The following is a 22,174-nucleotide window of genomic DNA, read 5'->3' on the forward strand; positions in this document are numbered from 1 at the left end:
GCCATTCTCCAATCCTCAGGAGCTAGTCCAGAATCTAAAGAGTTTTGAAAAATTATCACTAATGCATCCACTATTTCTTGGGCTACTTCCTTAAGCACTCTGGGATGCAGACCATCTGACCCTGGGAATTGATCTGCCTTTAATCCCTTCAATTTACCTAACACCACTTCCCTACTAATATGCATTTCCCTCAGTTCCTCCATCTCACTGGACCCTCTGTCCCCTACTATTTCTGGAAGATTATTTATGTCCTCCTTAGTGAAGACAGAATCAAAGTAATTATTCAATTGGTCTGCCATGTCCTTGCTCCCCATAATCAATTCACCTGTTTCTGTCTGTAGGGGACCTACATTTGTCTTATTTAGTATCAGTCTTCACTGTAGAAAACATTAGTAGTATGCCAGAAATTTGAAAGTGTCGGGGGCAGAAGTGAATGTAGTTGTTATTACTAAGGATAAGGAGCTTGGGAAGTTAAAAGGTTTACAAGTAGAGAAGTCAATTGGACCAGATGGACTACACCCCATGCTTCTGAAAAAGGTAGCTTGAAGAGGTTCTGAAAGCTTTAGTAATGATCTTTCAAGAATCACTAGATTCTGGAATGGTTCTGGAGTACTGGAAAATTGCAAATGTCACTCCACTCTATAAGGCAGAAAAAAATGGAACAATAGGCCAGTTAGCCTGACTTCAGTGTATGGGAAGTTGTTGGAGTCTATTATTAAGGATTAGGTTTCAGGGTACTTGGAGACATATGATAAAATAGGTGAAAGTCAACATAATTTACTATGGTATGATTTATTGTACAATGCTAATTTGCCATGTATTGTCTTTATAGAGTTGCAATCATATCAGCAGTTTGCAATGATAGAGTATTTTTAACATGGAATATTGTCCCAAACTAATGAGAAATTTGTCAGTAAGGTACATGAGAGATATCAGGACAGATGAGTGTAATCTGACCAAAGCATGGTTTTAAAGAATCTTTAAAGGCAATAAGTAGAGTGACGTAGGGAAGGAATTCATGGTCATCCTTGGAAATTGGGAGTACATAAAATGTTGAATTTGGAAGATTGCTGAATCCTTCAATAGCTGCAGGAATGGAGAAAAGTCTAGAGATGGCAGGAGAGAAGCAAAGCTAAGTAAGGATTTGAAAATGAAGTAATGCTGATTGTATTTTTTATTATTTTTAGGAAAATATTAATTCTAACATTTGTAAAGTTGTCTGTACCTAATGTGGTAATTATATTGTGGTTAACTTTATTAATATAGGTAACTACCAAAAGGCATTGGAAACGTACAAAGATATTCACCGGAAGTTTCCAGAAAATATTGAATGTAAGTGATACAATTTTTTTAATGGTAATTAAGTTTACTTTTCACATTCATTAGTCTTTACTATATTTGGAAAAAGTGTGAATATTTATGAGATTCTCCTGTGGTTGGTTTCTTTGTGCCAAATTTAGTAATAGACTTGTTTTTGAGCTATAACTCAAGAACATAAATGCAAAAATTGTACTTCATTATTTTCAGTTTCTGTCAGCTTCTAACACACTTTTGTTATTGATTTTAATATGGAACATTAAAAACACAGCACCAACAAACCTTTTGGCCCTTCAAGCTTGCTCCACCAATAAATATAATCTTGGTTGATACTTAATATCATATTTCTGCTCTTTAACCTTTTATTGCTTTTCGTGTCCAGAAAACGCTCTTCTTCTGAAGTATTCTCCATGGCCTGCCTTTTACAATCTTCCACTGAAGATGGTTCCACATTTTACCACCCACTGAGTGAAGATGTCTGCTGTTATCAGAGTCCTAAATATCTTCCCTGTTTCCTGAGACTGTGACCTCTAGGTGTTGACACTCTGTATCCTCTCTGCATCAAGCATGGTGAACCCATATGTTCTAAGAGATTTCCTCTCATTCATCTAAGCTGTAGTGAACACATGCTAGACAACCCTGCCAACCCAGACATCAGATAAGTGAACATTCATTGTATTCCTTTATCACACATGTATCTTTTCATACGCAAGGAAACCAAACTGCAGACAAATTAACATAACATTTGTCATCTTATCTGCCTGTTGTACCTGCAGTCTCTCGGAGAAAATCTACATTTGTTGTACCTGCTTAACTGCTTGTTGCACTTGTAGTCTGCTGGAGGAAAGCAACATCTGTTGGGAGAGGGCAGAGGGAAGGAATTGTCCATGACTCGGTTCAAGACCCTGCAGCAAGACAGATAGTGGAGAGGGGGATGGTAATGAGATGGGATCAGTAGGTGATTGCTGGATCAAGGAGGAATGAAGGATGGTGGGCAGATGTAGCAGGGGAGGGAGGGAGGGGTGGAGTTGAGATACAGAGACAGGTAGATGATAGATGGAGGCAAACCAAATAAGCAGATGGAGGTGAGGAGGAGAAGAATGTGTGGGAGGGTGAACATATAAGACAGCTAAGAGGATGAAGATTTAAGGCAGCTAAAAGGATGATAAGGTAAAACAAAAGCTATCAGTAATGGATACTGATGAGTGATAATGAGAATCATCAGGGCAGGTGGAAAAAGATGATGAAGGAGGAGATCCTTTGGGTCGAAGTTATGCGTAGTTGGTGAATGAAACCATGAGGGTGAAGGAGGTAAAATGTATGCTATGAGGTTGGAGGTGGTATGAGAAAGGTTAAAATGGGAGGTGGATCAGAAGGTGGGAGGAAAGGGAACACGTGAGACAATGGAGAAGGCTGAGGGAAAACAGTGTGGGAGTGTGAAGGGAAGGTGAAGTGGGATGTAACTGGCAGCTCAGGCTGCTATTTTGCAGAGAGTACAAGTACTCTGCAGATCAGTTGCCTAGTCTACACTTGTCCTCGCCAATGTGGAGGAGATTATATTGGGAGTACCGAATGGAGTACATGAGATTGGCAGAGGTGCATATGTATCTTTTGCTCACCTGAAGGGCTTTCCAGCATCTGCAATCTCTTGTGTCTCCTGTATATTTGCTGAGAGTGATCTACAAAGTTTAGATCCTTTTGTACATCAATAGGTCATGCTCTCTTCTTGCTGCTGACATATAGGAGCCTCAGGACTCACACAACTTGGTTCAGGAACTTATTACCCCTCAGCCATCAGGTTTTTGAACCAACATCACTTGCCCCATCACTGAACTGCTCCCACAACCTATGGACTCAATTTCAGGGACTCTTCATCTCATGTTCTCAATATTTATTGTTTGTTTATTTATTACTATTCTTTCTTTCTTTTTGTATTTGCATAGTTTGTTCTCCTTTGAGCAAAAATTAGCAGGAAGTTAGAGGACTGGGAAGCTTTTAAATACTAGCAGAAGGCAACTAAAAAGTCATTAAGAAGGTAAACATGGAATATGAAAGCAAGTTAGCCAATAATGTTAACAACAATGCCAAAAGTGAAAAGAGAGGCGAGAGTGGATATCAGATTGCTGAAAAAAATGATGCTGGAGAGGTAGTAATGGGGGACAAAGAAAATGGCATACGAACCAAATAAGTATTTTGCTCAACAAACAACACGAAGGGTCTCAGCCTGAAACGTCGACCGTACCTCTTCCTAGAGATGCTGCCTGGCCTGCTGCGTTCACCAGCAACTTTGATGTGTGTTGCTAAGTATTTTGCTTCATCTTCACTGTGGAAGACACTAGCAGTATGGTGGAAGTTCCAGGTGTCAGGGGTCATGAAATGTGTGAAGTTACCATTACTAGGGAGAAGGTTCTTGGGAAACCGCAATGTCTGAAGGTAGACAAGTCACCTGGACCAGATGGTGTATTCCCCAGGTTCTGAAAGAGGTGGCTGAAGAAATTGTGGAGGCATTAGTGATGATCTTTCAAGAAATACTAGATTCCGGAATGGTTCTGGAAGACAGGAAAATTGCAAATGTCGCTCCACTCTTCAAGAAGTGAAAGAGGCAGCAGAAAGGGAATTATAGGCCAGTTAGTCTGACCTGATGGTTGGGAAGATGTTAGAGTTGATTGTTAATGATGTGGTTTCAGGGTGCTTGAAGGCACATGATAAAGTAGGCCGTAGTCAGCATGGTTTCCTCAAGGGAAAAGCTTGCCTGACAAATCTGTTGAAATTCTTTGAAGAAATAACAAGCAGGATAGACAAAGGAGAATCAGTTATCATGTACTTGGATTTTCAGAAGGCCTTTGACAAGGTGCCACACATGAGGCAGCTTAACAAGCTATGAGCCCATGGTATTACAGTTAAGATTTGAGCATGGATAAAGCAGTGGCTGATTGGCAGGAGGCAAGGAGTGGGAATAAAGGGAGCCTTTTCTAGTTGGCTGCCAGTGACTAGTGGTGTTCCTCGGGTCTGTGTTGGGACCGATTCTTTGTACATTATATGTCAATGATTTGGATGATGGAATTGATGGCTTTGTTACAAAGTTTGCAGATGATATAAAGATAGGTGGACAGGCAGGCAGTTTTGAGGAAGTAGAGAGGCTGCAGAGGACTCAGACAGATTAGGAGAATGGGCGAAGAGGTAGCAGATGGCATATAGTGTTGAGAAGTGTATGGTCATGCACTTTGGTAGAAGAAATGAAAGGGGTGACTATTTTCTAAATGGAGAGAAAATACAAAAATCTGAGGTGCAAAGGGATTTTGGGGTCCTTGTGCAGGATTCCCTAAAGGTTCATTTGCAAGTTCAGTCTGGTGAGGAAGGCAAATGCGATATTAGCATAGATATGGCCCTTGTGGCTGAAGGGATCGGGGGTATGGAGAGAAGGCAGGTACAGGGTTCTGGGTTGGATGATCAGTCATGATCATACTGAATGGCGGTGCAGGCTCGAAGGGCCAAATGGCCTACTCCTGCACCTATTTTCTATGTTTCTATTCATTTCAAGAGGACTGGAATATAAAAGCAAGGATGAAATGTTGAGACTTTATAAAGCACTGTTGAGAGCTGACTTGCAGTATCGTGAGCAGCTTTGAGCCCCTTAGCTCAGAAAGGATGTGCTGAAGCTGGAGAGGCTTCAAAGGAGGTTCACAAAAATGATTCCAGGATTAAACGGCTTGTCACATGAAGAGCGTTTTATGGCTCTGGGCCTGTATTCACTGGAATTCAGAAGAATGAGAGGTGACCTAATTGCAACCTACCCGATGTTGAAAGTCCTTGATAGAGTGGAGGTGGAGATGTTTCCTATGATGACAGTGTCTAAGACCAGAGGATACAGCTTCAGAATAGAGGGATGTCCCTTTAGAACGGAGATGAGGAGGAATTTCTTTAGCCAGAGAGTAGTGAATATGCGGAATTTGTTGCCACTGGCAGCTGTAGAAGCCAAGTGTTTATATATATTTAAGGCAGGAAGTTGATAGGATTCTCTATTGGTCAGGGCACGAAGGGATATGGGGAGAAGGCAGGAGATTGGGTCTGAGAGAAAAAAATGGATCAGCCATGATGAAATGGAGGAGCAGACTCGATGGGCCAAATGGTCTAATTCTGCTCCTAGTAGCTTATGGCCTTCTAGCCTTATTAATCTCTGGTGAGGGGAATAGATTCTGGCAGTTTACACTCATATTCTTATATACCTAGTAATATATATTAGCCTCTTCCACTCTGGAAAAAAGCAGGCCTCGCTTTTTCCATCTCTCCTCTTGGACACATTTCAAAATTTCCCCCTCTTCTTACTTTTTTGCTAAGGCAATCCCAGTTAATTTTGGGAAATTGAAATCCCCATTACTATAATCCTTTTTTTAAATTACATTCTCTGTACTATTGGCTTCGTGTCTAATCCCTTATCTGCTTTGGACTTTTAGGTGGTCTGTAATACACCCTCAACAAAGTGACAATACCCTTGTTCTTAATTTCCATTTGAGGATTTGCCTTGGACATTGAGACTGCTCAAGTGATTACCATTTTCAATGTCACATGGCTTTCCCTATATCTATAATGTTCTCCACTCCATAATTCCTGAAATATTCAATGTTCTCTTCTTCATTTTTTCTTCAATGCCTTTGAGTTGAAAATCCTACAATAGGTAGTGGATTCTGCCCAGTAGATCACCGGTAAAACTCTCCCAACCACTGAACACATCTACATGAAAAGCAGCATCCATCATCAAAGATCCTCACCAGAGGCCATGCTTTTTTCTCATTGCTGACATCAGGTAAAAGTGCCGGTGCCTCAGGACTCTCACCACTAGGTTCAAGAACAGTTACTACCCCTCAACCATCAAGCTCTTGAAAAGGGGATTGCTACACCAGACATCCCACCCTGCAAAAACTCATTTCAGGGAGGTCTCAACCTCATAGCAGTCTGTGTCAATGAATTTGTTAATTTTGCAAGACATCAGATTCACGAGTGTTTTGTGAGACAGCTGACTTCTGAATTCTGTCTTAACGTGCCATGTTCACAATAGCTGCTGTCTTGGTTGACGAGCAGGCATGGTTTTTTTTGCTATTTCTGAGTCAGGAAACATTTTCCTGAATAGCTTGCCTGTGTGCTTACGCACCTGGAATGACAGGTTATGCTCAACGATGAAAGATGTAAAGTACACCTCAGCTCTAGTGACCTTCTTTGTCAGACTTTAGTTTTCTGCTGAAAAGAACTGTGAAATACTTGAGCAGCCTTCCCTGCGCTTAGCCTCCCTAATATGTTGTGGACCCTAAAAGAAATAAAAGCATAAGGTGTATCCTTATTACAGGTGTGTGCCGCTTAATGTCCATTCGGACAGTGTCTGATCACATATATGTCCGTGTTGTGTGTGTGTGTGTACGCGCGTGCCTCTCTCTCTCTCTCTCTCTCTCACACACACACACACACACACACTCTGCAATAGTCGGGATTAGAACTTACTTTTTTACATCGAATTGAGGGATTTTAAATGAGTGGTTTAGAAGTTCTGTATCTTCAAGTTCAAGTTTATTGTCATCTGGCTGATTGTCCACAAATGAAACAACCTCTGTCCGGACCACAGTGTAGCCACAATACATATATCACGCACACCACATAAAACAATATATTATCATATTATTTAATAAAATGTAATTCAAATGCTTATCAAGTGCGCAGCACAGGTAAACAGTTCACTGGGCCGGGTATTTATTAAAATCGGTTTTTCTTCTGGCTTTGGTGTACCTGTAGGTGGAAGTGTTTCAGGAAGAAAAACCTGAAGAATTTGCTTGCTGCAAACGTGTTTTTAAAGATGTCTTAGCAGACGATTTTGGAATTTCGCTCCAACTTAAACCCCGCTGTAATCCCCTTTAAGATGCCAACGCGCTCCGCCATATTGGACAGCCTCGCGTAGTCAGGTTGTCACTGCCAGCCTTGGGAATTTCTTCACCAGGCTTTTGTACGTCATCACCAATAGATGTCCGGATGATTTCAGCATCATTACAGACGGCAGTAACTGAACTGATGGAATATGGTGGGGTGGGGGGAGGGAGGGAGGGACGGAGGGAGGGGAGAGAGAGAGAGGGGGAGAGAGAGAAATCGACCGACTGTAAAGCCCACCCACAGAGAAAACTGATAGGTCTACTTAGCACAAAGAGAGATCAAGTGGGATTCATTCATTTTATTTCTTTCTCTTATTTCCCTCTCTCCCTCCCTCTCTTAAAAAATCGATTTCTGGGATATTGTATATAATTTGCGGGCATCAGGGAGCCACTATCGATATGCGGGAGACTCCTGGAACTCCCGGGAGAGGTGGGATGTCTGCTACACTCATTTAAGGACTCTTGTTATATTGTTATTTCATGCTCATTATTTATTGCTATTTATTTATATTCTCATTTGTACAGTTTGTTTATAGTTAACATTTCCTGATGTTTCCAGTTACTCTTCTATAGATTTGCTAAGTATTCCCCCAGCAAAAGAATCTCAGAGTTGTATGTGGTGACATGTATGTACTCTGATAATAAATTTACTTTGACTTTTAATAATTTAATTGCTTTATCATTGGTGGTTATGTTTCTAATGTTAACATTTTTGAGCATGAAATCTGTGCAAGTAATCCCTTCAATATTTTCATCCACAACTTCTCATTTATTTGGAAACAGAACAGTATCAATCAAAAAGTATGTTGATTATTTGAGAACTTAGCTTTTGATATGTTCTGACCAATTTCTTACCTAATTGTTTGTTTAGGCTTGCGCTTTCTAGTTCGACTTTGTACAGATATGGGGCTGAATGAGGTTCAGGAATATGCCACGAGACTGAAGAAAGTTGAGAAACAGAAGGAATTAAGAGAACAGGTGAGATAAGGTGCATGCAGCAAAGACATTTTTTATATTAGATTCATATCAATTACTTGATTTGAGTACACTATTGTCAAAATATCTAACCCATTATACATCTAAATAAAATGCATGCAACAGTAATACCTAATGTGGTATCTAGGTACCTATATTACCCTATGTAAGTTCAGAAAACCATTTCCTGGATTAGTGTGATATTTTTGTTTTTCCTCAAATAATTCTTATGAGTTTGATTACTAGATTGTCACCATATTTATCTGATACCTGCTGGGAACTTTGTTGAAACTATCCTGAAGCTATTGCAACCTCCAGTAACAAATGCTGAGGGATACAATTATAAAGATGCTTTATAAAGAGAAGCTGATGTTACTGTCATTTTACCTCTAAACTTTAAACCTAACGGTGCATCTTTTATGTTTCAATCTGAGAAATAAATTTAAATTCTGAAATGGAATAAATTTGCTTAACAATTCCAAATTTGCCTTCCCTATGCAATTTTTTTCAAGATTTAATATTTCAAGTTCACAAGTGTAAAAGAGAATGAAATAACTGTTGTTCAATAATTTTTATTTCCAAGTTGATAATTTATGACCATTTTGTCAGCTACGTATATATTCCATGTGCATGTGATGCTCATGTTCCTGTGAAATATTTTGAAATCTCAGCATATGTGGAGAAGTTCAAACTTGTGTTTACCTGTAATTATGTTTTTACAACAGCGTGTTAAATCTGGCAGAGATAGCAGTGCTCGTGGACGTAGAGAGGGGAGTGCTGGTAGTGGTAGGTACCCCGGACTATTTTTCGATTGAAGCTGAATAATTTAGATCGTATGATGTTTCTTTCATCCTTTAACTTTAAATCCATGTGGTAAAGGAATTTCTTCACTTACTGGTTTCGGCAAAAAAGATATGAAATAGGGAAGTGTTGCTACTACCAATGAGAACCTTTCAACTAAATTAATCCACTTCCTTATCCAAGTCAAAGATCAGGAGTCCCAGAACAGATCCCTACAGAAAACTACTGGTCATCAACTTCCAGGCAGATTATTCTCTATCGATTATCATCCTCTGCCTTCTATGGGCAAGCCAATTCAGTACCACACGCCCAGATTTCCCTGGATCCCATGCCCTCTAACTTTTGAATTAGCCTACCATGGAGAATTTTGTCAAATGAGTTATTAAAAACCATTTACACCACATCCACTGCTCTGCCTTAATCGATTTGTCTTGTCACTTTTCTCAAAGAATTCAGTCAGGTTTGTAAGGCATGACCTGTCTCTCACAAAGTCACACTGACTAACCCTAATCAGACTTTGCTTCTCCAGATTCTTGTAAATCCTGTCTCTAAGAATACTCTTCAATAGATCAATACTCCACACAAGATAATCACCAAAAGGCACAGCAATTTCTTGCTTCATGTGGTAACCTGAGGTATATCCCATCCAGTCCTGGGAAACTGTCTATCCTGTTTTTTTTTTTGAAAGTTCCAGCATATCATCTTTCTTAACATTGACATGTTCCAGTATATTAGCCTTTTCTACACTGCCTTCACATTCATCTAGGTCCCTTTCCCTGGTGAATACTTAAGCAAAGTATTCATTCATCTGACTCCAGGTAAGTTTTCTCTTTTATCACTGATTGATTATGCCCTCATGCTAGATGATATGCTGCTCTCCACATAGCATAGAATACATTAGGGGTTTCTTTAATTCTACTCACCAAGGCCTTCACATCCCCTTCTAGCTCTCCATTGTCCCTTCCTGGCTACCTTATAACTCTCAAGAGTCCTGTCTGATCCTTGCTTCCTAAATTTTTAAGTATGCTTTCATTTATTATCAAAGAATGTGTACAGTATACATCCAGAAATACTTGGTCTTTGCAGACATCCACGAAAAACGAAGAACCCCAAAAAAATGAATGACAGAAAAATGTTTTTGTGTTGTTCATTCTTTTGGGGTTCTTCTCTTCATGGTTCCTTCTTCCTCTTGTCAACCATGGTTCCTTCACCTTACCATCTTTTCCCTGCTTCAATGGGACAAACCTATCCAGAATCCCATGCATGTGATCATAAAACATAAGAGTAGAATTAGATAGATAAATACATAGATATACTTTATTGATCCCCAGGGAAATTGGGTTTCGTTACAGCTGCACCAACCAAGAATAGAGCATAAATATAGCAATACAAAAACCACAAACAATCAAACAACAATATGCAAACTATGCCAGATGGAAATAAGTCCAGGACCAGCCTATTGGCTCAGGGTGTCTGACCCTCCACGGGAAGAGCTGCAAAGTTCGATGGCCACGGGCAGGAACAACCTCCCATGATGCCCAGTGTTGTATCTCGGTGGAATATGGCCGGAGTTCAACAGCAAGAAGTTCAATATCCGGTCTACAAACATGTTCCTCAATCGTAATATGACCAGGATTGCACCATCCATTGTTAACCAGAACAGCAAGCCCCCAACTCCTTCACACTTACTGCTATCAGTGCACTTCCAGTTAGGCCATTTGATCCATCAAGTTTGCCCCACCATTCCTTCACAGCTGATTTATTATCCCTCTCAACCTCATTCTCCTGCTTTCTCTCCGTAACCTTCGACATCTTGTGTAATTAAGAACATGTCAACCTCTGCTTTAAATATACCCAATGACTTGGCCTCCACAGCCATTGGTGGCAATGAATTCCACAGATTCACCACACTCTGGCTAAAGAAATTCCTCCTCATGTCTGTCCTGCATGGATGCCCCTCTATTCTGAGGCTGTGCCCTTTGTTTCTAGACTCTCCCATCGTAGGAAACATCCTCTCCACATGCACCCTTTCAAGCTTTTCAATATTTGACAAGTTTCAATGAGATCTCCCCTCATTCTTCTAAACCCCAGTGAGTACAGGCCCAGAGCCATCAACTCCTCGTATGTTAACCTGTTCATTGCTGGAATCATTCTCATGAATCTCCTCTGAACCTTCTCCAATGCCAGCATATCTTTTCTTAGATAAGAGGTGTACATTTCCCTAAGTACATCTGTTCCCATTTACACCATTCCTCCCTAATAAAATCATTATACTGTCTGTCTGCTCTTAATCCCTACCTCTTTAACCTTGCTTCCTCTTCTTTTGAAACATCTAAAGCCCAGAGCATCCAGTAGCCATTCCTGCTGTTTTGACAGCCAAGTCTCTGTAGTGGCCGCAACATCCTTGTTCCATGCACTAAATTCATCACCATTGTTCCTAATACTACTTGCATTAAAATAGACACATTTCAACCCATGCAATTGACTGCAATTATCCTTTTTCCACTGCCTATCCTTCCATGCAGTGCGTCAAACTTTACACCAACTGTTCCATTCTGACCTATTATGTTAGTTCCCATCCTCCTAACAACCTAGCTTAAAAACTTCCCAAAACCCTCTAGCAACCTTCCTGCAAAGACAATGGTCCCCGTCACGATCAGGTGGTGTAACCTGTCCTTTTTTGTACATTCTCCAGAAGAGATCTTGTTGATTTTGTATTCCTAATGAACAGAATTGTGCATCTCAAACATATTTCAGTTTGTGAATTATTCTGCAGGACTATGCCAAGAGAAGAAAATATAGTGAAAATACAAGTTTTTAATGTTATATAGATGGTTCTTAACTTCTATTCAGATTCCATCGTACCAACTATCACAAAACTTGTGAAAACTAATAATGCATTTTTTTTAACTACTTTCACTTCCTCAAACTTATAAAATCAATTTATTCATAAATTATGCTGAAAATTGGTTACTCTTTTGGTTATGTTAGGCACAATACGAATTCAGCTCAAAACACTGACTTCCTCGTATGAAGCAGGAAAGGATATTCTTACTTTTCTTAGATGGTGATTTTTTTTTCCCCCTACCATTGATACTGCCCTCACTCACATCTCCTCCATTTCATGGACATCCACACTCACCCCTTCTTCCTGCCACCTTAACAGGGATAGAGCTCCTCTCATCCTCACTTACCACCCAAGAGCATCCGCATCCAACACGTCATTCTCAGCAACTTCCGTCATCGTCCTCAGGATCCTGTCACCAAACTCATCTTTACCTGCTTTTGTGCGCTACTTTTCTTAGAGTTGTTTATAAAAATATTTTGAAACAGATCTTAATTTGCAGCTGATTTAAGGATTCACACCAGTTTGAGTTTCTGTCTCCCCACAGAGTTCTGCACTGTTCAGAACCTTTTAAGAATGATGGCTTGACCTTTATTTGCTTATGTGATCTCCTGTTATATTCTAATTTGTTCTATTGAATTTCAAAAGAACCATTTTATAAGCACTGATGAAGTTGTATTTCATACACTGTCTCCTCAAACTGTTGTAATTCTTCAATTTCACATTTAGACCATACAACTTAGGAGCAGAAATAGCCCATCTGGCTCATCAAGTCTGTTTTGCCATTCAGTCATGACTGATTATTTCTCCTCACAACCTCATTCTCATGACTTATCCCCATAACCTTTGACACCCTTACTGATCAGTAACCTGTCAATCTCTTCCTTAAATGTACCCATTGACTTTGCCTGCACAGTTTTCTGTGGCAATGAATTTCATAGATTTACTTGCCTCTGGCTGCTAAAGAAATTCCTCCTCATCTCTGTTCCAAAGGGATGCCCATTTATTTTCTTAACACTGCCTGTTACTACAAATTTGTATGTGTATTTTATTTCAGACTTTCCTGCTTTTTTTTTCAGAAAATGGACAAAATAGTTATGTTAGTAGTGCCAAAGGAGAAAGGTTGAGTGCAAAGTTGAGGACACTACCAGGAGTTAATGACCCCTATGAAACCAGCACCAATAAAGATATAGGTAAGTGCATGGCTATTTTCCTTAAATCATATGCTGTCTTTTCCACTTATTGTTAGAGAAAGATGTCTTGTATTTTACCATCCAGGTGAAGATTGTTTTACAGTACTGCTGTATCCAAAACAAGCAGTGAAACACAGAAAGTATGAGTAGGTCTGCTCCATCTTCAATGCAATCATGGCTTATAATCCATTCCAGTAACCTCTAGCATTAAGAAAAGTATCCATCTTTCATTTGAATACATTTAATAACAAAACCATGTCTGGTAAGCTGGTTCACAAATTTATGCTGCTTAACTGGAACAAAAATTGGATAAGTTATTGGAGGCAGTGGTGGATGAATATTTTTCTGATTGGAAGTCTATGTTGTACCACAGTCATCAGTGCTGGGAATTTTGATATTTGTGAATGTAAGAGTTTGTTAAGTTTCTGGATGACTCAAAAATTGGTGCCGAGGAAGGTTGTCTAAGGCTACAGCAGAATATAGATCAGTTGGAAAGCTGGATGGAGCTTAATTTAATGGATGGAGATTAATTCTTACAAACGATGTATTTTGATAAGTCAAATGGGAGTAGGAGATATATAGTAAATGACAGGAAACTAAGGAATGTTGATGGAGAGATCTAAGGGTCCAAGTCCATTGTTCTCAGAAAGTGGCAGTAGAGCTAGGTGGGGTGGGGAAAAAACATAATATGGCAAGCCTGCCTTCATAATCAGGACAAAAAATATGTTAGGATGTTTTGTTGCAATTTTACAACACTGGTTAGATCACACCTTGAATATTGTACGCAGTTCTGGAAACTATCAGAAAGATGGAATTGCGCTGGAGAGAATGCAGAGGACAATCATCAGGATATTGCCTAGATTTGAGGACGTTGATTATAGGAAGAGATTAAATAGGCTGAGCTAATCAATCTCTCCCTATAACCAAAGTCCTCCATCTTATTGGGAAAAAAGAATGCAAGGAAGTCTGAAATAAATTTTTTTTTAAATACAAATTTGTGTTTTAACTAGAGCTCAGGTGGCTGAGGGGTGAACTGATAGAAGAGTATCAAAGTTCAAAGTAAATTTATTATCAAAGAACATGTGTCACCATAAAACCCTGAGATTCATTTTCTTATGGGCAATCACAGTAGATAGAAAAAACCCCACAATAGAATCAATGGAAGACCACACCCAACAGGACAGACAAATAACCAGTGTGCAAAAGACACTGTGCAAGTACAACAGAATGAATAATAATAAATATTGTGAACATGAGATGAAAAGTCCTCAAAAGTGAGTCCATAGGTTGTGGGAACAGTTCAGTGTTGGGGTGAATGAAGTTATCCTTCTGGTTCAAGAGTTTGATGGTTGAGGGATATTAACTATTCCTGAACCTGGTGGTGTGGGTCCTGAAGCCCCTGTACCACCTTCCTGATGGCACCCAATGACCCCCTCCACCTCTGAATCCTCCGATGAGAAGTGGCTCATGGACGTCCAGTTTCCTTCTCCTGCAGTCAGTAACCATCTCCTTGATCTTGCTGACAGAGACAGGTTGCTGAGGTGGCACCACTCAGCCAGATTTTCAATCTCCCTCCCATATGCTAATATAAGATTATGAGAGGCACGCACGGGTTAGCTGTTCAACAACTTTCCCCATGGTAGGGAGTGTCAAAAACAAGAGGGTATGGTGGGAGGAGAGAGTTTTATTGGGGATCTGAGGAGCAAGTTTTTTTAAATACAGGTTGATTGATATCTGGTCTGCATTGTCAGGAAGTGGTGGAATTAGAATAAGATCAGTTAGACAGACACTTAAGTAGGTAAAGATTTGATAATGTGGGTAAATGGAATAGTGTATTTGGGAAGGAATGTTAGCATGAATATTGGCAGAATATTCAGGCCTAATTGACCCAATTTCCCTTGCTGCCCCCTGTTGGTGTACTGAGGGTTTGTGCTGGATCATGGGCTGCAAAAATCAAATGAGGTTATAACATGTAATTAGGGAGGGAATCATATTGTATACTTGCCATTATTACAAAGAAGCTACAATATAAAAGTAAGTCTTTGAGATTGTGTAGGTCTTTGTAAGATATTATGGAGTAAAAATAATGCTTTGTCCACCACCTGAGACGACAGTCACTGATGAAGCAGCATGGATTGACCTATTGAAAGAAATAGTTGGACTGGGCCAGATATATTCCATCCACATGTAAAAAGTGCAAAGAATAGTTGTTAGAAGCTGCATAACTCTTAACAGTGCTAGACAAAATAGATTGGGGAGAATAGTAGTAATAACTTCAGAGCCCAGTACCTCAGGATACAGAGTATGGCATTTAGAACTGAGATCAGGCAAAATATCTTCACCCACCGAATAGCATACCTACAGAAATCATAATCTTGATCTTTGCTGAATTTAGTGTTTAGAGTTACGTTGCACAGCACAGAAACGAGGCTTACCACATTTATGCTAACCTGTATCTGATTCCACTACTTCCTCTGGCAATGCAATTCAGGTATCAATCAACTTAAATTTTAAAAATCTTGCTCCTCAGATTCCCCACGAAGCACCCACCCTCTCTTAAAATGATACCTCTTGCTTTTGATACCCCTACAATGGGGGAAAATGTTTGACTATTTAACCTGTATGTGCCTCTCATTTTAATTTCTGCACTTAAGAAAGGATATACTTGAGTAAGTAGTGTTGATTCACCAGACACCCAAACTGCCTCTATGAGAGATTAAATAAGACCTGCTTGTACCCATAAGTTTGTAAGAGTGGGAGACAATCTGATTTTTAAGACAGATGTAAAGTATTCTGAAAGAATGGATAATTTAGATGACAAGGCTGCTTTCTTCAGTAGTATAGTCCAGAACTGGGGCCAGGGCTCAATAATTATTAAAGGGTTGGCCACTCATGACAGAAATTTCATTAAAGAATTCTTTACCTCAGCAGATGCTCAGTTCTGTATTCAGTGTTGGCATCAGTAAATTTTGGACATAATGGGAATTGAGCAATGAGCTGATCAGACAGCAAACTGAAGTCAGCAGTGACCCTATTGAACTGTAGAACAGGCACCAATAGCTCTAAGATCACCTACCATCAACTTTAAAAATACTGCATATACTCAAATGTACTACTGTATATTTCAGCCTATTAAGTCCTTGATTGCTCTAAGCAAAGCAATCCAATCAGTTCAATTCTCTCTTCCACCCCTTCACCCCAATTTCCCATGACTACGCAACTTGATCTCTCACAGATTCCGAACAACTTACCACTTCGTTACTAATTTGACAAAAGGTCAAATTACAAACAGCAATTATTCTATTTGTCTGTAGAATTGACATGACTCCCATAACCTTCAATTGCTTTCTGTAATATAGATGCATCATACGTGGATCCACTTGGACCACAAATTGAACGGCCCAAAACTGCAGCTCGTAAACGCATTGAAGAAGATGAATTTGCAGATGAAGAACTAGGAGATGATTTGTTACCAGAGTGATGACTGCAGTCTCCAGATAGAAAACAAACAAATTAAATCAGTCAATATTAAAATAGCTATTTCCTTTATTTTGCTTAAAATGTAGTATTTATTTGTAATTAATTATAAATGTAAATATGTTTGATATTTCAGATTTGTAATTTTTGTAATGTTATTTAGCATCTTATGGGTTCATGTATATTTAAAGATTGACTAAAATCTGTAATTGTTATTATTGTATTTGATTATCACTATTGCATGATTGTCCAATAATCCTAGATATTAAATATTTAGGATTGAAGAGATGTGACAATTTGTTTACTGTAAAAAAAAATCTACCACCACCTTGTGCATTTTTGATAATAAATTTAACTATTAAAATCAAAATTGGTAGATGGACCTGTAGCTTTATAATTATTAACCGGCTCTTAAATTTTTAAAAAATTGATCCATTTAAATAGCACACACAAAATGCTGGTGGAACGCAGCAGGCCAGACAGCATCCATAGGAAGAAGCACAGTCAACGTTTCAGGCTTACTATCTCTTCTTTCAGTTAGTCCTGACGAAGGGTCTCGGCCTCCACCAGCATTTTGTGTGAGTTGCTTGAATTTCCAGCATCTGCAGATTTCCTCGTTTCCATTCAAATAGCTCAGAATCACCAGATACTGTGATCTCTGTTTATGTTGTAAACTTTGATGAGGGGTGAAAATGCTGGTCAGGCAACATCCAGCAAGAGCTTTACATAATGCTGCTTAGTTCACCATATTCAAATTTGTGCTGCTTTCTAGGAATATCCTTTGTACGTTTCTTCTAAATTCATAAATCAATAGTTGCACTAAGATGTGCTAAGGTTTGAAGTGAGCTGTACTTATTAGGAAGCACCACCAAGCTAAAGTCATTTACAGATCTCACAGCAGGTTGATGTTTGGAGTATAGCTTAAATACTTGTCAGGGGGCATTTAAGATTCTGGGGGGTGGGTTAAGCAGCACCCTAACTTGAGCACGAGACCTGAAAGACTGTGCCAACTTGCGCTGTCATCAACATCTGATAGGAATTCCCGGTTTCTGTTAATTTTTTATTTTAATTTAGCCCCATTAATGATAGATAAATAAGTATGGCACAATCTCTGAGTTTGAAGTCAGTGAAGCCTTGAATTCTAATCCTGCTATGCAAAAGAAACTGCAAAAAGTGCATCAATACAATGTCACATACCTGTAGTATGGTTTTATTCCATTCCCATCAGATCAGCGATACCCCATGTGCCTTATTTGTGATATTGTTCTAATGAAGCCATGAAACCATCAAGATTGTACGAACACTTTTGTAAAAGACAACATAAAAAGACTACTTATGGTATTACTCAGTTCCAGATGAAAGATGCATTTGAAAAGCGTTGCACACTCAAGTTATTTGCCAAGAAAACTAAAAATGACCTTGATAGAAGTCTCATTGCTTCTTATAACATTTCCAAAATGATAGCAAAGTATGGACATCTCATACAATTGGTGGAAGATTAATAATAACTGCTGTCCCAGAAGTAGTCACCACTGTTCTCAAAATGGATACCAGTATTTTAAAATCAATTAATCTGAGTAAAAACTCTGTAGCTCATCGTATCGATAAAATGAGTGAAAACATTGAGTATCAACTATTCACAGAGCTATAAAAGAAAACAATTTGGAATACAACAGAGTCAACTGTGTGAGACAATGTATTACTAATGTCATATGTACAGTTCATCAAAAATGGAAAAGTTCTAGAGATTCTCTTTTGTAAAATGTTAAAAACGAATATCCACGGAGTATCAATCTATGATGAGCTCAAAATGTCTATTGGGGATGAAAGTATTCCGATTAGCAAAATGATTTCTTGTGCAACAGATGAAACACCATATATGACAGGTCACCATGTTGGTTTAGTGGCATTTATGAAAAAAGAAATTGCAAGTCTATTTACAGTCCATTATGTAATTTGTCAACATCTCTATTAAATAGAATATTTCACCAATTATGCCAAGATAATGATGAAGAATTTGAACGCTTGCTTCTTCGCACTGAAGAAGTTGGCTGCCAAAAGGCTGCTGCTTAAAATATTTCTTTAATCTTTTTGACACTGTCATTGAATTTTTGCTCAAAGTTGACAAGAACTTGGGAAATAAGATTGAACTTCTACGTGGAGATGTGGCATACCTAGCTGATCTGTATGACAAAATGAACGTTCTAAATTTGAAACTGCTAAGTGAGAATTTCAATTTAATCCAGGCAAAAAGTGCTGTGTCCACTTTTATGGGAAAATTGGAAATATATAGGCAAACATTGGGAGAGGAATGCTCTCACAATTTCCTTGCCTAGAAAGTATGGCACTCTCTTTCACAGATGGTGATTTGCAAGAGTACTGCTTACACCTGTAGTCACTGAAGAAGGATTTTCAGAATTGATCAAGAATTTGAACGGTATGGAAATTCTGGATTGGGTAATTATCCCATCTCTTTGCAAGGTGGAAGAACAGGAGGAGAGCTTGCAAGAAGAAATTATCGAAATTCAGAATGATAAAGCAGCAAAAGTGCTTTTCAAAAATGTCTGCTTTTGTGGTACGTGGCTATACTGTCATACAAAATTTCCTGGTCTTTAGAGAAGAACCAAACTGCTTTTCGTTGCGTTTCCATCCTCCTACCTTGTTGAAAGAGGCTCCAGTGCAGTGAATCACTTACTCACAAAAGACAGAAACTGCTTGGACATTGTCACGCATGGGGACTTAAGGCTTTTCCTATCATAACTTGAACCAGATCTTTCAACTCTTGCTAAAAACTATGGCTAACATGAGAGGACACAGTTTTAAGGTTCTTGGAAGTAGGTACAGAGGAGATGTCGGGGTAAGATTTTTTATGCAGAGAGTAGTGAGTGCGTGGAATAGGCTGCCAGCAACGGTGGTGGAAGCGGATACCTTAAGGTCTCTTAAGAAACTCCTGGATAGGTACATAGAGCTTAGAAAAATAAAGGGCTATGGGTAACCCTACGTAATTTCTATTGTGCTGTAGGTTTTGTATGTTTCTAAAAACCATCAAGCTCAAGGGTCACATTGCTACTGAAGCTACTGTACAGCACACAGGTATTGTGTGAGCTAGGTTTAAAGACATAAAAATTTAAAGCAGAATCATTTTTTGCAAGTCAGCATATGGCAGACATGTTTTTACACTATGGGGGTGCTGGAAAGTATATTGTGCCTAAGAGAGACGTTGGCAAGTATGAAAGTGCTTCGGGGGCGGGGGAGGTGTTGGGCTGAAAAATGTTGGGAAACACTGGCTTAAATAAGACCATAAGATTTAGGAGCAGAAGTAGGCTATTCGGCCCATTGAGTCAGCTCCATCATTCAATCATGGGCTGATCCAATCCTTCCAGTCATCCCCACTCCCCATAACCTTTGATGCCCTGGCTAATCAAGAACCTATCTATCTCTGCCTTAAATGCACCCAAAGACTTGGCCTCCACAGTTGCTCATGGCAACAAATTCCACAGACTTACCACCCTCTGACAAAAATAATTTCTCCGCATCTCTGTTCTAAATGGACGTCTTTCAATCCTGAAGTCACACCCTCTTGTCCTAGACTCCCCTAGCATGGGAAATAACTTTGCCATATCTAATCTGTTCAGGCCTTTTAACATTTGGAATGCTTCTATGAGTCCCCCCCCCCCCCCCAATTCTCCTGGGCTCCAGGGAATACAGCCCAAGATCTGCCAGACGTTCCTCATATGATACCCTTTCATTCCTGGAATCATTCTTGAGAACCTTCTCTGAACCCTCTCCAATGTCAGTATATCCTTCCTAAAATAAGGAGCCCAAAACTGCACACAATACTCCAAGTGTGGTCTCACAAGTGCCTTATACAGCCTCAACATCACATCCCTGCTCTTATATTCTATACCTCTAGAAAGGAATGCCAACACTGCATTCACCTTCTTCACCACCGACTCAACCTGGAAATTAACCTTTAGAGTATCCTGCACAAGGACTCCCAAGTCCCTTTGCATCTCTGCATTTTGAATTCTCTCCCCATCTAAATAATAGTCTGCCCGTTTATTTCTTCCACCAAAGTGCATGACCATACATTTTCCAACATTGTATTTCATTTGCTACTTCTTTGCCCATTCCAGAAAAACTATCTAAGCTCTCTGCAGGCTGTTTCCTCAACAGTTCCTCTACCTATCTTTGTATCATCAGCAAATTTAGCCACAAATCCATTAATCCCATAGTCCAAATCACTGACATACATAGTAAAAAAGCAGCGAGGGAGTCCCAACACCAACCCCTGTGGAACTCCTCTGGTAACCAGCAGCCAGTCAGAATAGGATCCCCTTATTCCCACTCCCGGTTTTCTGCCGATCACCCACAATAGTAACTCTCCCGTAATTCCATAGGCTCTTGCTAAGCAGCTTCATGTGCGGCACCTGGACAAAGGCCTTCTGAAAATCGAAGTACACCATGTCTACTGTATCTCCTTTGTCTACCCTGCTTGTAATTTCCTCAAAAAATTGCAGTAGGTTAGTCAAGTAGGATTTTCCTTTCAGGAAACCATGCTGGCTTTGGCCTATCTTGTCATGTGCCTCTAGGTATTCCCTAACAATCGATTCCAACAACTTTCCAACCACTGATGTCAGGCTAACAGATCTATAGTTTCCTTTCTGCTGCCTCCCATCCTTCTTAAATAGCAGACAAACATTTGCAATTTTCCAATCATCTGGTACAATGCCAGGATCTATCGATTCTTGAAGGATCATCGTTATTGCTTCCACAATCTCTCCAGCTACTTCCTTCAGAACCCGAGGGTGCATTCCATCAGGTCCAGGAGATTTATTCACCCTCAGACCATTAAGCTTCCTGAGCACCTTCTCAGTCGTAATTTTCTCTGCAAGTACTTCACTTCCTTGACCCTCTTGAATGCCCGGTATACTGCAAAAGTCTTCCACTGTGAAGACTGATGCAAAACTTCAGTTCCTCTGCCATCTCTGCGTCTCTCATTACAATATCTCCAGCTTCATTTTCTAATGGTCCTATATCCACCCTCAACTCTCTTTCACCCTTCATATACTGAAAAAAGCCTTTAATATCTTCTTTCATATTAGTCACCAACTTCCTTTCATAATTCATCTTTTCCTTCCCAATGACCTTCTTAGTTTCCATCTGCAAGTTTTTAAAAGCTTCCCAATCCTCTATTATCAGAACTACACTTTGGGATGTTTGTGGATGTTCCCATCATATTAGCTATCTTCATCACATCCTTAATTAACTTATAATTAAAAGTAAGAAGCAAGGCTTGTCAGAAGCGGATTCTTACTCCCACTTCTCATCTTAGGGCCACAATTTAACATAAAGTTATCTGCTCTTAGAGAATTTTGTCTAATATTGAAACTTAACATAGCATACATCTGTCTTTCATAAAGGAAAACAGATAAATAATTGCATTATCTGACATGCTTCTTTCAGAAGCAACATTTGTAGATCAACTTGCCAATCTACTCCCTAATTTTTACAACTGATATTATAAAACCTCTGTGATCCAGAGTGAACTTCCTGTTCGTTTGAGAGGATTTCCTTTTACAAACATTCAAATTCTCAGAAGCAGCACATGAAGAAATGGATAATTACAGTGCAATTACTTCTTGAAATCATTT

At 39.4% G+C, this 22,174-nt stretch overlaps 1 protein-coding gene across 1 annotated transcript in view; it reads left to right on the top strand.

Annotated features, from left to right (window-relative positions):
- ift88 (intraflagellar transport 88 homolog) overlaps positions 1-22,013 on the top strand; it is an 84,566-nt gene extending 62,553 nt beyond the window's left edge. The window contains exons 20-24 of the mRNA XM_063054177.1: positions 1,267-1,332; positions 8,101-8,207; positions 8,930-8,990; positions 12,930-13,043; positions 16,403-22,013. Of these exons, the coding sequence (XP_062910247.1) occupies positions 1,267-1,332; positions 8,101-8,207; positions 8,930-8,990; positions 12,930-13,043; positions 16,403-16,524 (470 nt within the window). The 3' untranslated portion in view covers positions 16,525-22,013. The remainder of the gene's footprint in view (positions 1-1,266; positions 1,333-8,100; positions 8,208-8,929; positions 8,991-12,929; positions 13,044-16,402) is intronic.
- The last annotated feature ends 161 nt before the right edge of the window (positions 22,014-22,174 follow it).

The sequence above is a fragment of the Mobula hypostoma genome, chromosome 7 (genome assembly GCF_963921235.1).
Source record: "Mobula hypostoma chromosome 7, sMobHyp1.1, whole genome shotgun sequence".
NCBI lineage: Eukaryota > Metazoa > Chordata > Chondrichthyes > Myliobatiformes > Myliobatidae > Mobula > Mobula hypostoma.